The sequence below is a fragment of the Hyla sarda genome, chromosome 6 (genome assembly GCF_029499605.1).
Source record: "Hyla sarda isolate aHylSar1 chromosome 6, aHylSar1.hap1, whole genome shotgun sequence".
Taxonomy (NCBI): Eukaryota; Metazoa; Chordata; class Amphibia; order Anura; family Hylidae; genus Hyla; species Hyla sarda.
The window spans coordinates 155,128,211-155,145,142 of record NC_079194.1 but is presented as its reverse complement, the minus strand read 5'-3'; the positions used below and the strand labels follow the sequence as shown (position 1 = coordinate 155,145,142).

The window sequence follows — 16,932 nt, the reverse complement described above, 5'->3', positions numbered from 1 at the left end:
GAAGTAATTTACAAATCTGTTTAACTTTCTGGCACCAGTTGATTTTAAAAAAATAAAGTTTTTCACCGGAGTACCCCTTTAAGAGTCTTCTCTGTCCTCCACTAGTTACCTGTATTAATGGCACCTGTTTGAGGTTGTGGACAGGTGTCTTTTATACTGATAACAAGTTCAAACAGTCACACTCCAAACACCACTATGGTCAAGACCTAAGAGCTGTCGAAGGACACCAGAAACAAAATTGTAGACCTGCACCAGGCTAGGAAGACTAAATCTGCAATAGGCAAACAGCTTGGTGTGAAGAAATCAACTGTGGGAGCAATTATTAGAAAATGGAAGACATACAAGACCACTGAAAATCTCCCTTAATCTGGGGTTCCACACAAGATCTCACCCTGTGGTGTCAAAATGATAAGAACGGTGAGCAAAAATCCCAGAACCACACGGGAGGACTTAGTGAATGACCTGCAGAGAGCTGGGACCAAAGTAACAAAGACTACCATCAGTAACACGCTATGCCGCCAGGGACTCAAATCATGCAGTGCCAGACGTGTAACCCTGCTTAAGCCAGTACATGTCCGGGCCAGTCTGAAGTTTGCTAGAGAGCATTTGGATGATCTAGAAGAGGATTGGGAGAATGTCATATGGTAAGATGAAACCAAAGTAGAACTTTTTGGTAAAAACTCAACTCGTCGTGTTTGGAGGAGAAAAAATGCTGAGTTGCATCCAAAGAACACCATACCTACTGTGAAGCATGGGGGTGGAAACTTCATGCATTGGGACTGTTTTTCTACCAAGGGACCAGGATGACTGATCCGTGTAAAGGAAAGAATGAATGGGGCCATGTATTGTGAGATTTTGAGTGAAAACCTCCTTGCATCAGCAAGGGTATTGAAGATGAAATGTGGCTGGGTCTTTCAGCATGACAATAATCCCACACACACCGCCAAAGCAATGAAGGAGTGGCTTCGTAAGAAGCATTTCAAGGTCCTGGAGTGGCCTAGAAAGCCCCATAGAAAACCTTTGGAGGGAGTTGAAAGTCCATGCTGCCCCAAAACATCACTGCTCTAGAGGAGATCTGCATGGAGAAATGGGCCAAAATACCAGCAAAAGTGTGTGAAAACTTACAGAAAATGTTTGACCTCTGTCATTGCCAACAAAGGGTATATAACAAAGTATTGAGATGAACTTGTGTTATTGACCAAATACTTATTTCACACCATAATTTGCTAAATAAATTCTTTAAAAATCAGACAATGTGATTTTATGGATTTTTTTCTTCTCATTATGTCTCTCATAGTTGATTAAAATTACAGGCCTCTCATCTTTTTAAGTGGGAGAACTTGCACAATTGGTGGCTGACTAAATACTTTTTTGCCCCACTGTAATTACTTTACATTGTATAGGAAGCCTTAATCAGAAACCATGACGTATTGGTGTATGGATAGATGACTAAAGAGCTTGCCTGCAGCCAGCCTTGTATTGACTTTATTCACTTTTCCCAGGAGTAAACATTCATGTCATGGCTGTCACACAAGAGTAGAATCCGGGCTTTGTTCCATTGTGCATATGACTGAATACACACATGGACGAGGTAGAGCTCTCTGTCACTGAGGGAGGAAGCATCTGTAGTCTGCTTGCTTACCATGAAACTTCCTCCTCTATCTGCTAGCACGAATGGCATACAGGTGTCCACCTCTCTGGTCAGTCTATGGTTATAATTCAGTAAGTGATAGTCAAGGGTGGACATCCCAACGGTGATGCTTAATGGGTCCTTTTGTGTAAGCTATATCTAAAATCAACACCATCCTCCAAATTTGGTGGCATTATGCTATAATACGGTAGTCTCAATCATGTGGGTGTCTACTTATTGTGGAGTCACAGGTTGGAGGCCACTGCAATATATGATCTATATACCATATAGAAATCCATTTTTATATAATAAAAATACTCTATATAGAATGACTCCAGCCCTATACAATCACTGCTATTTCCCACATAGAGCTGCTATTCTCTTATACATCATTGTGGACTATGCATGGGTAGGGGCCTAGATGTACCTGCTACTGCTGTACCTCCTTTTGATATACCATTGGATGGGTCATAATGCAATGATGAAATATACATAAACTATTATAAAGACTAGAATCACTCTGAACTCCGTCTTATGGATCTCTATCATCAGCCATAAGTGAGTTTTAGTTTTCTATGTCTCTTCAATAATTCAGAAAATTTGATGATCTGGCATCTATTAAAGGGGTACTCCGGTGGAAAAACATTTCCATATGAACTGGCTGCAGAAAGTTAAACAGATTTGTAAATTACTTCTATTAAAAAATCTTAATCCTTCCATTACTTATGAGCTGCTGTATACTACAGAGGAAGTGGAGTTCTTTTCTGTCTGACCACAGTGCTCTCTGCTCACACATCTGTCCGTGTCAGGAACTGTCCAGAGTAGGAGCAAGTCCCCATAGTAAACCTTTCCTGCTCCGGACAGTTCCTGACACGGACAGAGGTGTCAGCAGAGAGCACTGTGGTCAGACTGAAAGAACTATTCAACTTCCTCTGTAGGATACAGCAGCTGATCAGTATTGGAAGGATTAAGATTTTTAATAAAAGTAATTTACAAACCTGTTTAACCCCTTAAGGACCAATGCAAATAAACCTGTACGCCCCTGAAAGACCAGTCCTGTTTTTTCAAATCGGGGATGTCTGTCTTTATTAGAGAATAACTCTGGTAACGTTTTGCCAATCACGATAATTCTGACATTGTTTTTTTGTCACAAGTTGTCCTTCATGTACATAGTAAAAGTAAGCCGATATCATTTGTAGTTTCTTTTTTACAATGCAAAAAATCATGAAATTTTTACCAAAAATTAAGATTTTTTGCTATTTTAACACTAATAGGTTGCATATATTTATACTTACTGACCAAATAGTTTATGAAACTTATACTTTCAGATGTCTACTTTATTTTGACGTCATTTTTTTGTTTTTAATTAACATTTGAAATTAGTTAGAAGCCTAACAATTTAACTTGAAAATTTTGAAAATTTGAAAAGTACATCTTTTTTTATGTGCTATGCAAGGTTTGCAGAAATTAAAAGGTAGTAGAACATAGGAGCACCCCCCCCAAATGACCCAATTTTAAAAACTAGACCCCTAAAGGTATTCGCTAGGGGGTACAGTGAGTATTTTAACACCATAGTTTTTTGGCAGGAATTATTACAAAGTCAGTGTTAAAAATTCGAAATTTGCAATTTTTCACAAATGCATCATTTGGGGGACATATTTTTTGTACATCACTTCTGATATTGAAAGAAATGCACCCTATATTTTATTTAGCTGCTTGTCCCATGTTCGGAAATACCCCCGCTTAGGCCATATATGGTTCCTTGGCCGCGTGGTAGGACTCAGAAGGAGAGGAGTGCCATTTGGCTTTCAGGGCAGAACAGTACCCCCACCCCCACAAGTGACCCCATTTATATACCGCACCCCTACAAGTTATTGGCTGGACCAGGGACCTCTCTGATTGGTCCTTGGTCGGCTGGCAGTATAACGCATCAGTCTGTGACAGTTAAGGCTCCTGATGGATATATCCGCCATGTTGTGGGAATAAGCACCCGCTCATGGCGAATATATCCATCACTGCTTCGGCTGGGTAGCTCAGTGTGTCCGCTCGTGACTGCTGGCGGGAAATCCGCCGCTATGAGTGGACACACAAAGCTACCCAGCCGCAGCAGGGAGCTCACAACCGTGACTGCTGCATAATGTGTAGGATCACATGGTGGACATCCGCAGCATATTACATGCTGCGGATGTCCGCCAATGCGATCCTACACATTATGCATTTTTTTAAATTAGATTCATTTAATAAATGTATTTTTAAATTTTATTTATTTATTTATTTTTTTTACACTTTTATTACTTTTTTATTTATTTTTACACTTTTTAATGCTTTGGAATACTTAGTATTCCAAAGCATTGCAGTTATATGCTGCCTGCCAGTTTTCACTAGCAGGCAGCATATTAGGACGTGCCTCTGGGACTTCCTTTCAGGCAATACCCAGGGCAGACCTGGGGGCCTTTGTAGGACCCCCGGCTGCCCAGGTATGCAGCAGCACTCCGCGATGCTCCGGGGTGCTGCAGGAGAGACAGAGGGAGCCCCCTCCCTCTGTCAGAACTCCTTACAGCGCGCGGTCACTTCTGACCGCGGCTGTAAGGGTTAAACTGTCAGGAGTGAATTGAACTTCACTCCCGGCAGTGCGGCAGGTCCCGGCCAGCCGCGGCCACACACAGCACCCCGCGATCGCGATGCGGGGTGCTGCAGAGGAGACAGAGGGAGCCCCCTCCCTCTGTCATAACACTTACAGCCCGCGGTCATTTCCGACCGCGGCTGTAAGGGTTAAAACTGCCGGGACCGAAGTTTACTTCGGTCCTGGCAGTGCAGCAGGGTCCCGGCTGTGTGATACAGCCGAGTCCCTGCCGCGATCTCGTTGGTGCACTGGGCAGCACCCACGAGAAGAATGGACGAGTATAGACGTCCAGGTGCGGGAACGGCCGCCAACCTGGACGTCTATACTCGTCCATGGTCGTTATCGGGTTAACTTTCTGTCACCAGTTGATTTAAAAAAGAATTCCCACCGGAGTACCCCTTTAAGCCTCTTTGATGCTCAATTAAAACATTGTTGTTGTACACGGTCCCAGCTATAATGAAAAACCTGCAACCTGCACAGTAGTTCTGGTGCCAGAAAGTTAAACAGATTGGTAAATCACTTCTACTTGAAAATCTTAACCCTTCAACTACTTATCAGCTACTGTATACTACAGAGAAATGTGTGAAGTTCTTTTCTGTCTGACAACAGTGCTCTCTACTGACACCCCTGTCCCTGTCAGGAACTGTCCAGAGCAGGAGAGGTTTTCTATGGGGATTTGATTCTAATCTGGACAGTTCCTGACACGGACAGGGGTGTCAGAAGAGAGCACTGTTATCAGACAGAAAATAAATTTACTAATTTCTCTGTTTTATACAGCAGCCAATAAGTACTGGAAGGATTAAGATTTTTTAATAGAAGCCATTTACAAATCTGTTTAACTTTCAGGCACCAGTTGATTTGAAAACATTTGTTTTCTACTTGTTTCCATCGGAGTTCCCCTTTAAGATAGTTAAGTGTCTACCAACTATTGGATATGTTATTGAACTGCAGGACTATATTAACTTGTTACAGTTATGTGGAATAAACCATAGAAATCCCACCTGTAGAGCTAGTTAAAAGTATTTTTCCTGGTATATATGATACAGGCTCAATCATCTGCTAAACTGACATGTCCTAGAGATGTGTGAGATAATAGCCAAGCACATGTGGAGGTCCATGAGTTGAGACCTCCACAGAGTTATTTCTACAACAGCACTGTAATTAATGTTGAAATATAGGACACACAATACATTTGGAAAGTCTTTAGGCCCTCTTTTTTTTTTTGCAAAAATACTTTCTTAAAAATAAAGCATTTACTTAATAAACTTCATTAAAAATATGATAGCTAAAGATGTGAAAAATTTGTTGTAAAAAAACAAAAACAAAAAACGGCCACTAGGGGGTTTCTGTCTCTTAAATTTTGCAAATGAACCTTGGTAACCAAGTCCTTTAGGTCCTAACAAGATATTTTGGTTATCTCCTTGAGGTGCTGCAGAGCAGTGTATCAGCCAGCTTTCACCAGTGTGAGCTGAACCCCTGTAAGATCCAGACAGCTTGCAGTCTTTTCTAAAGAGGAGCATTTCCATGTATGCTGACAAGCAATACAAGGTGTTAATTATTATTCATATGCAAAATGATTTATTTGTAGTTATTTTATGAACTTATTTCTTGTGTATTTTTACCATATAAGTTCCACATGGCTGCTGTATGGTTATAAAAAGCATGCACTATAGGCACAAAGCTTTGCAAATGTAAAAATGCTTGTGCAGACCTCCTGACAGGGGAGAGGGAGGGGGAGGAAAGTTTGAAGTTTGTCATGCTCCAGACAAAACTCTTTCAGCAGAAGTGCAAAAAGAGTGAGCACAGAAATACATAGATCAAATGGCATTTTACAAATTAACACATGCATATTATTATGCATAAAGCTCTTAGGACACATTACTACTGACAAGCATTTTTTTTTTTCTCGATGTCCTGAATAGGGCACTGGCTGTCTGCTGGAAAGGGGCATGCTGACCCCAGCATGGAGCGGTGGCCGACACGCCCCCTCCATGTATCCCATAGAGATGCATGGAGGGGCGTGTTGGCATTGACTTCCTGCGGGGGTTGAAACGGCCGCTTCCCGAAGACTTCTGTGGCCCGGTTCAGGAGATTGCGTGAGGTCCAAGCGGTCAGACCCTCCACAATCAATAACTTATCCCCTACCCTTTGGATAGGGGATAAGTTATAATTCACTGCACTACTGCTTTAAAAGGGGTACTCCGGTGGAAAACATTTTTTTTTTTTTTTAAATCAACTGGTGCCAGAAAGTTAAACAGATTTGTAAATTACTTCTATTAAAAAATCTTAATACTTCCAGTACTTATTAGCTGCTGAATACTACAGAGGAAATTATTTTCTTTTTGGAACACAGTGCTCTCTGCTGACATCACGAGTACAGAGCTCTCTGCTGACATCTCCATTTTAGGAACTGTCCAGAGCAGCATATGTTTGCTATGGGGATTTTCTCCTACTCTGGACAGTTCTTAAAATGGACAGAGATGTCAGCAAAGAGCACTGTGCTCGTGATTCAGCAGAGAGCTCTGTGTTCCAAATATAAATTAATTTCCTCTGTAGTATTCAGCAGCTAATAAGTATTGGAAGGATTAAGATTTTTTAATAGAAGTAATTTACAAATCTGTTTAACTTTCTGGCACCAGTTGATTAAAAAAAAAAAAAAAAAAAAAGTTTTCCACCGGAGTACCCCTTTAACAGTCAAGACCTTGTGCTAAAATAAAAAAAATTTAAATGTTTTCCCCCGTTAAACGCAATATCCCATAATCAGTATGTGAAATTGATTTTTTATAAATTTTTGCTAATTTATTGAAAAGGAAAATAAAAAAAATTCACATGTACGTAAGTATTCGGATCCCTTGCTAGAAATTGAGCTCTGCCCCCCTTTCATTGCTCTTGATAATTTTTAAAATGTTTCTACACCTTGAATGGAGTCACCTGTGGTAAATTCAGTTGATCGGACAGGATTTAGAAGGTATATTTACGTCCCGTACATACGCAACAGAGGCTGCGCTCGCTTCATGCATGGCAGGTCCCGCCTGCAATGGCAGACATTATCGATCGCACTGATGTCCACAATACACCCCTTAGGTGCCATGATCAATATTGATCAGAGGTATCTGCAGCAATTGGGAAGTTCTGATGGATGATATGATCACCATACCATCACTATTCTTTCTGTGCCAGAAACCCAGAAACATCTGGTGCGGAAATTCTGGCATGTGAACAGTGCAGCAGAATCCCATAGAAATCAATGGGACTCTGCTGCTGCAGAATGTTCCAATGTGTGAACATAGCCTATGCATCATGTCTGGAGGAAACAAAACAAAAGTGAAGAATGGCTATGGCAGAATCATTTCTGTCCTAGCCTCTGAAAAACAACCCCACAGCATAAGGAGACTGCAGTAACCAAAAAGATTATCAATATTCAGAAAACAAAATCAATTCAGACTGTGGTCTAACCCAAAAATATATTTATTGCTCCCAGATCCATAAAAACACAAAACAAAAATACAAATACAAGAATTATTTAGATTTTAGTCTAGACTAGAATAAATTCAGGTTTCAGATGAGGCCCTGAAATAAATTCAAATCTCAGACCACAAACAAAAAAAGGTCAGGATTAAGAGAAGGCTGAATAGATTATTCTTTATGAAAATCTGATCCAAAGCGCTTTGGACCTCAGATGGGTCAAAGGTTTACCTTACAACAAGACAATGACCCCAAGCACACAGCTAGGGAACCAGATGTGGCTTAGGGACAACTGAACATCTCTGGAGAGACCTGAAAATGGTTGTCCACCAACGATCCCCATGCAACCGGACAGAAGCAGAGAGGCTCTGCAGAGTAGAATGGCAGGAAATTCCCAAATTCAGGTGTGTAAACTTTGTGCCATCATCTCCAAGAAGACTGGAGGCTGTAATCACTCCGACTTTAAAGGACAAGTCTCACAGTAAACAATTGTTCAGCTTTTAGTGCAGAAGGTAAAGTTATATAGGTTTGTAAATCACTTCCATTACCAATGCTGCTTAGAAACAAGCTTTATCTGCATTCTTCTGTCTGACAGGAAATTCAGCTGTTCCAGGTTTTCATGACTTTCGACCCCCTATTCAGTCTGTTATCAGCAGCCTCCAGGGGCCGTGACGTGACAATTACCCAGAAAACCCCTGTGCTGCAGAGAGCTCCCTGATCTCGGCCTTAGCCCCTCCCATCTGATGAATATTCACACTGTCCTCCCTCTGTTCTGCAGTGATTGGCTGAGCAGCACTGCCTATATGCCGGCTGATTCAGATCATAGTTCTCTCCCCTCTCCTTGCTAATGTTTTTACACTGATAACGGAGGAGAGGGGGGAGGGGAGGGAGCTGCCAGCGTAGACCTGTCAAACTGAGAATGGAGGGGAGGGAGAGTAGAATTGTCACACTGAGCACTGGGGAGAGAGGAGTGCAGGACAGAAAAGGGGGGAGGTGATTGTGCCACTGTAAAGCTGTTTCATTGAGAGGAGGAGGGGGAGGGAGTGATTTTACAGTGTAAAACTGCAGCTTCAACTCCAGGGTCCCTCTCTCTGAGCACTGAGATTACATGTTGTTTCCTCATGGCCACCCTGCTGTATAGGGCTATGATTGGAGCTCAGTGTTATGTGGGAGTGACTAACATAAGTTAGGGGAGGTAACAAGCTCTCTGCTCAGGCAGCTGAGAGCAGGAAATGTGAGCAGTGCATGCAGGGAAATGTAGTCTTTGAGATCACAGGCATAGCCACCATAACCAGGAAGTAACTGGAATTTATGAGCTGAATAGCCGGTGAATGGGGGCCGGGAAAAAAATCACAAACATGTCAGAGAGGTGGTAGGTGAATATACTATGGAATGGCTAGGTATTTTTTTTTCTTTGCTGCATGGGATATCTTCTTTAACTTAGTTCTAAGGAGAAGATCTCAAGAATTATGTTGGTGCGAAATTTGAGTTTTTCTTTTTTAATAAATTTGCAAAGATTTCTGACATTCTGTTTTCACTTTGTCATTATGAGTGCAGAATGATGGGAGAAAACTTTTCTTCCTCCATATTTTATAACAAAATGTAAATAAAAGTGGAAGGGTCAAAAGACTCTGAATGCATTGTACATTCTGTATTATACTCCAGCTGACCTTACTATTCTGCTGGTGACGTCATTGTGTATATACATTACATAACTTGTATTGATCCCTAGACAATAGTCAGGGCCAGCCTTAGGTAAATGGCACCTTGAGGTGAATTTCTTTTGGTGCCCCCTAGAATATAATGGAAGACCAACTAATTGACTATATTGATTGTATGATCAAGACTAGCATTAGTCTTCCAGTCTGCAGCAAAACACCCTGACCGTTCGCAGTTTAAACAAAACTCCGATCTTATAGGGTTCTAAAGCAATTTGAGTTTGGTAACATCAAACAAAGTAAAAGTCTTAAGTATTTTGATTAGTAATGTGGATGCTAAAATGCAATATCACAGCAGTGTGAAAGCAACTGAAGCTTCTTTCTGGACAAATATATTGACTACTCAAAAAAAAACAAAGTAAGAGTAGAATGAACATGGCACTCACCCAAATGTAGATCAAACTTCAGCTTTATTCCCAGTCCAAAAAAAGCAAAGTTCTGTGCAGAGAAAGGGAGATGAACAGCCAAGGTACGGGGGCGTACTACTGGAGGCAACAACGTTTCACATCACAGGACGCCTCTTATGGCCAACTTCATTTTAATAATGATTTAAAGGGGTACTCCACTGCTCCAGAGTTCGGCGCCGGCTCCAGCGTTCGGAACAGTTTGTTCCAAACACTGAGCAGCGGAGTACCCCTTTAATGATAATGCAATATTTGGCATTGACTCCAGGTCCACTTTAAGCCAGTTTTCCATCCAGTTACAAACTTAAAGGGGTTCTCCCTTGTTTATACTGTTTTTTTGTTATTATGTTTGTGTGTTATGTGTGTATAAGTATGTGTTTTTTTATGTGTGTTGTGATTAATTATATATGTATTTTCTTACCTTTTGTGACGATCCGGAAGCTGGTCCCTTTTTCTTCCAGTGGTATGCTGTGTACCTCGGCCTCCGCCATGTTGTTTTCGGTACGTGGGATGTCGGGGGGTGTGTTCTTGCTTCTGTCCTTCCTATCTTCTGACGTCCGAGGCGAATCTTTTCTTCCTGTTTCTTCCGTGGCTCAGCGACGAATCTGCGGCCTCTTCCGGCGCATGCGCAGATAGTTTTTTTTTTTTTTCTACCAATTAAGTTTTTTTTGTCTAATTGACAAACTGTCTGCGCTTGTGCGAAGTTACGCTATTAGCGTAGACCTAATGTACGCTACGCTGTTAGCGTAGCACTTGCGTACTCGCGCATGCGCAGACAGTTTGTCAATTAGACAAAAAAAACTTTATTGGTAAAAAAAAAAAAAAATACCTGCGCATGCGCCGGAAGAGGCCGCAGATTTGTCGCTGAGCCACGGAAGGACAGAAGCAAGAACACACCCCCCGACATCCCACGTACTGAAAACAACATGGCGGAGGCTGAGGTACACAGCAAACCACTGGAAGAAAAAGGGACCAGCTTCCGGATCTTCACAAAAGGTAAGAATATATATATATACATAATCACATCACACATAAAAAAAACACATACTTATACACACATAACACACAAACATACTAACAAAAAACAGTATAAACAAGGGAGAACCGCTTTAACTTTCTAAACCTAAACACCTTAATTTACCTATCAGACGTCTATGAGGGACAGTGTCAAAGGACGTCATGATAACGTCAAACCTGCTGAGAGCCCTTGCACCTGAGCCTGCTGGTCATGTAAGAAAAACAACAGGGGGAAGAGGGAAAGGAAAAGTGATGTGGCACAAGGGGTTAGGGGGGGGAGGTGATTTGGCACAGGGGGAATAAAGTGGCACAGGGGGATAAAGGGGGAATGAAATGGCACATGGGGGATGAAATTGCATGGGGAATAAAATGACACAGGGGGTGGTAAAGAGTGTCCGCTATTGGTAGATTCTACTACTGGGATCCCTAAATATAACTACTAAGGTCACTGTATTGATGGGCATTGTGCAATTAATATTTTTCTAGGGCTTTAATCTTTGTTGGCATTTCTCTGTATGATACTCTGTGTAATTATTGTCATCTGTTATATATGCATATGTGGGGTTTCTTACCATTTTCTTTGGGGATATATGTTTTTTAAGGGTTAGGCTAGGTTCAGACTGCGAATCTCCAGACCGAAAATTCTGCCGGGAGATTCCGAGTGCGGCCAGCGTCAACTGAATAAGTCAGCGCTAGGACCACGCAGACATTGCAGTCCCCAATAGACTGCAATGTGTTCCGAGAGCACCACCATCGTTCAGGCGGAAATTTTAAAGCATAATTTTCCGTTCACAAATTCTGCTTCCAAAATTCCGATTTGTGAATTTGTGACCGCAAAATGCATTCAATAGCTTGTACATTTTAGCAAGCGGAATTTCTGCCTGCAATTTCAAAGCGGAATTGCAGGCAGAAATTCCGTAGTGTGAACCTAGCCTTAGGGGTGGGTCCTTGTCTGTTTGTAAATATTATTCTTTAATAAAGGTACACTATATGTGAAATAGTTTGTGTATTGCTCTATCTTTGAAAGGTAGCATTGTAGGTTTAACAGACCCCCAGGTAAATTCAAACCAAAACAGACCATGACATTCATTTAGACCACAGAACCTTAAATGAACACTAAGGCCAGGTTCACAGAATCTCTGCAGAATCTCCGAACAGAATTTATAAACTTTTTCTCCCTTTGTAGGGTGCCCTTTGTAGCTGCTCTGTAATCATGGGGTTGCCACATGCCTAACCCTCCTATATCGTCTTGATCCACCTGTGTATAACCCAGACTGCGGACTCTGGACCTGTGCCACCTGTAAAACTATCTTGCTTGTACCCAACTCAACTACTGTGGCACCTAACCATCATCCACACCTGGATCAAACCTCTGCCCAATTCTTCCATATCCTGCACCAGTGCCCTTTGGTCCAATTGGTGAGTAGCTACCCCCACCACGATCACTCTTGGGACGCGACCTGGTACCTTCTAGCAGCTAAGTCCAGCCCTGGACTGGGGTAAAGGGTGAGTAGATCAGCAAGGAGCAGTGGCACTGAAACGAGTGACAGTTGGCAAGATCTTGCCACTACTACACAAATCAGTGGCTCTTGAGACACAGAAATGTTAAACAAGCAAGCACATAGTATTTTTAGAATTATCACATAGCATAGAATTTTTACTAAGACAAATTCACACTGTAGACCAGACCTTAAATTAAATCTAAACATATAGGGGGGTATTTATAAAAGGATGTGTTTTTTTTTCACGTAACTTTGGTGCAGTGTCTTTTTGCGCCAAAGTTTGGCGCATCTTCTCCACTGTCATTTTTACAACTTTCTCAAAATCACACGGTCCTGTGTGTGATTTTAACTTTAGTCAGCAATTTTGGCGCAAATCCCGTTTTTTTTTGGGCGCAAATCACCACCAAGAAATTTTGCGCATGGAAAACACACTTAGCAATGTCAGAAAATGTAAAGGTGTCAAAATACATTAAAGCATTTTTTTTTGTGAAAGCAGCGACGCCTCCAGGGCTGCTCAATACCATCCTGCGACATAGTCGTCTCTGAGGGACCTTCACCATCCATTGAGCCAGCATTGGACATGGCCACACAGGCTCAGGAAAGGTTAGCACTAAAGCAGTGGTCTCCAACCTGCGGACCTCCAGATGTTGCAAAACTACAACTCCCAGCATGCCCGGACAGCCAACGGCTGTCCGGGCATGCTGGGAATTGTAGTTTTGAAACATCTGGAGGCCCGCAGGTTGAAGACCACTGCACTAAAGTAACAAAAAAATAAAAATACCCAAGTTGAAAATAAAATCCATTTCACATGGTGGCTATAAACCCCACAAAAGAAAATAACTCATGTCGCTTGCTGATATACTGCAGGAGGGTCTCAGAAATGGCTGCTCTACAGGGTAAAATACGCGTCCTCTGTGGTGGTGAATTCTGTGTAAAAGGTGCTGGGAACAGCTGATTTCAACATTTCAGCCAAAATTACTAACAACTTGCACCAAATGATAAATTTGGTGCATGTCCATGAAAACCAAAGTGAAAAAAAAAAGGGTAAAAAGAAACGGTCAACAGGCAAAATTGATAAATCTCCCCCATAGACCAGATCACAAAATCCAGAATTCTATATGCTCAGTCAACCACTGGCTAAGAGGGACCCCTCAGAGGCTACTTAGTGGCTGAATGGGGAATACCCCTTTATATGGGTTTACTTCAATGGGTCACTGAAAATCTGCAGTAGTGGCAGATTTATGGATTATTCCAGGACCCATTCACGTCAATGGTAGCAAGATCTGCTGTGGATCTTTTACAGAAAGTACACTGCGGAAAATACGCATGTGTAAATGTACACTAAATCAGCAATCTTTAACTCCGGATCAGTACAGGATAAGTAATGTATGTTCACAGTGACTCCACCAGACAGCTTTGAAGTGTAATACAAGCTGTAACAGTACAGACATGGGCACTTTTGCCATAAGGGCCACATGAATTTGGCTGATCGGTTGTCAGGGCAGCCATTACTAGGCCTTGGTTCCTGCTGTGATTCGGCTATTGATACAGCCTACTCATGGCATGCTGCACCAATAGACCGCTGATGTAACTGATCAATGTAAAACATATATTGAATGATTTCTTACAAATCATTCACCTTTCCCCATTTTTCAAATAAAAAAATGTAAGACACATATTTGCTATAGTTGCATGCAGAATTGTCCAAACTAATGAATGATCACACTCCTAATCCCGCATGGTAACTAGCGTAATGGTCAGCAATAAAAACTCCATAAAGTTCCAGAGAGGCTAGAAGTAATTTACTGTATGTATGTTGTATATAATTTAACTCTATCAGTAAACTTTATAATGATTCAGAGGCGGACATGTTCTTTATTTCACTGCGAAAGCGTCAAATTAGGTCTTATTATTGTAAACAAAGTAAAACATAACAGCGGTGACTCAAACTTCATACAACAAGAAGCAAAGCTGTGATTCACTTACCTGAAACATGACTGTAAAAAACACAACCACAATTGTAGTTGCCACAAAATAGTCTTTAGCCTTTACTTTTTTCCCATCCAATAAAATGACCAAAGCAAAGGCAACAGCCCCCCGGAGACCACCATATGACATCACAACTTGATCTATCCTATCCAGTGGAAGAAGCCTAAAGTGGTTTAAAACGCAAGTCTGTAGCACAACACCTAGAATATAAAATTATTATTTTAAAGCTCAATTTGTATAACTTTGAAATTAAAATTTAAAGTTTTGCATTTTAAAGGGAATCTTTCAGTTGCAATTCACATGTCCTAATAGCTATCTATACCTTTCATGTAGCTGTCTGTGCTTGCATAACATAGAAAAATGTTTTAATTCTAAGTTGAAAAGAGTCAAAGTGTTCACAAGCTGCTGTACAGCTAAAGGCTGGAACAACTCCTCCCTTCCCCTCCCATCTCTGCCCGATTGATTGACTGGCAGCCGAGCCCTGTTTCTAAACCTTGTTCCCCCTCTGTGCATCTAAATTGTGCACAGGTGTGAGATCGGGAAACAAGGCTCAGTTTCCAGTTGACTGTCAATCAAGCAGGGGGAGCGATAGGCGGGAGAAAGGATAACAATGATCGTTAGAACAATGGGAAGCACGCAGCTGACCATCCCTGGTTTTTCTGTACTCCCCCCTCTCACTGCAGGAGTTGGACTCCAGGACTAGAATCAGTCAAATGCAGCTAAACAGGGAGAGAAGCAAACAGCTCATTCTAACATTTGAACCAATTGAAACATTTGACAAGTCACTGATACTTTAAAGGGGTACTCCGGTGGAAAATGAAATTTTTTTTTAAATGAACTGGTGCCAGAAAGTTATACAGATTTGTAAATTCCTTCTATTAAACGATCTTAATCCTTTCAGTACTTTTTAGCAGCTGTTTGCTACAGAGGAAAATTTTTATTTTTTGAATTTCTTTTTCTGTTGTCCACAGTGCTCTCTGCTGACACCTGATACCTTTATCAGGAACTGTCCAGAGCAGGAGAAAATCCCCATAGCAAACCTATGCTACTCTGGACAGTTCCTGACATGGACAGAGATGTAAGCAGAGAGCACTGTGGACAAGGCAAAAAAGAAATTCCAAAAGTAAAGAATTTCCTCTCGAGCATACAACTGCTAAAAAGTACTAAAAGATTTTTTAATAGAACTAATTTACAAATCTCAAAGGAGGTAGTGCGGCACTGCGTGAGTGTGCTGGATTAGGAATGGCAGGTGGGAGTTGGTGTAGCTGTAATGCCTCTGGTGGTGCTCAGATACTATAATAAGCAAAGTTCATGATATCCGTGAAGAGAAATGAAAATATCGGCACTCACCAGTGTGGCTGCAGGGTCTTCTTTATTGAGACATACTCACATGCGGGGTACAGAAGAGAGGGGAGTGGGGGGACAAGTGGTGGCGACCGAGCTCTAGTTTCGCACACTTGGTGTGCTTCGCCTGTGACCCTGCAGCCACACTGGTGAGTGCCGATATTTTCATTTCTCTTCACGGATATAATTTACAAATCTGTTTAACTTTCTGGCACCAGTTCATTTAAAAAAAAAAAGTTTTCCACCGGAGTACTCCTTTAAAGTCAAAGCAAAACAATTTCTGCAAACAATACAAATTTGGTATCATTATAATCTTGTTGACCCCAAAGTAAAGTTGTACCCATGGCACAATGTAAAACAGAAACACATTGTTTTTTTAATAGATAATGTTACATTAAGTGGTACCAATAAAAAAGAAAAACTCTTCCAACAATCCCTTGTACAGCTATATTGGTAAAAAAAAATAAAAATAATCTTATGGGGTAGTGTGCTAAAACTCACCGACCGCCCTGAACACAAAGATGAAGATTAGTGTGGACAGGACCAGTGCTGTGTCCCATGTCCACTTGGATGTGTCTACTGCTGATATTCCAAGGAAGATGAAGATGATTGTCTCAGAGCTGCTGGCTAAAGTCTTCATTGTATATTTCACAGTGGTCCTGGATTTGTTAGAGATGTTGGCTTCTACATATTTTTTGCAACATAAGCCGCAAAATGTCACCCTGTGCATATAATAAAAAGATTTCTAACATTACAAGTTGCAACCCCAAAAATGTATTCTGCACAATGTTCTATATACATATATAGTCATGTATTTATAGACCAGAGGTGGTTAACTGATACCTGTAACCTTTAACGGTTATGGAAAAACAAACCACCAACAATACTATACTACACACTGTGCTAACAGATATGGGAAACATAACCTGACCTTTTCTAAAACCACCACTAGATGGTGCTCCAACCTTGCAATTTATTTTTAAGTTAAGTACAGTATATGAAACATTCAACATATAATTTATCCCATTATTAAATAGGACACACTTTACAAACTCCTTAAACTAACCATCTGAAAAGTTAGCACTAGATATTATCTAAGAAATTATAATTGCGAGAGAGTGAAAAATTCTGCAACTTCCCATTATACTTTGTGGTTTAACTGCTCACCATTTTAAGATCTATGCTTGCTCTTAGTGAATAGAAACAATCTTTTACTGACAGTGTCACAAGGAAACATATT

At 41.1% G+C, this 16,932-nt stretch overlaps 1 protein-coding gene across 2 annotated transcripts in view; it reads right to left on the bottom strand.

Moving 5' to 3' along the window:
- Positions 1–16,932, bottom strand: part of SLC9A5 (solute carrier family 9 member A5) — a 145,395-nt gene that overhangs the window by 73,907 nt on the left and 54,556 nt on the right. For both annotated transcript variants that reach the window (XM_056525620.1, XM_056525621.1), the window contains exons 6-7: positions 16,194–16,414; positions 14,346–14,548 (exon numbers count right to left, since the gene is read on the bottom strand). In XM_056525620.1, coding sequence (XP_056381595.1) covers positions 14,346–14,548; positions 16,194–16,414 — 424 coding nt within the window. The remainder of the gene's footprint in view (positions 1–14,345; positions 14,549–16,193; positions 16,415–16,932) is intronic.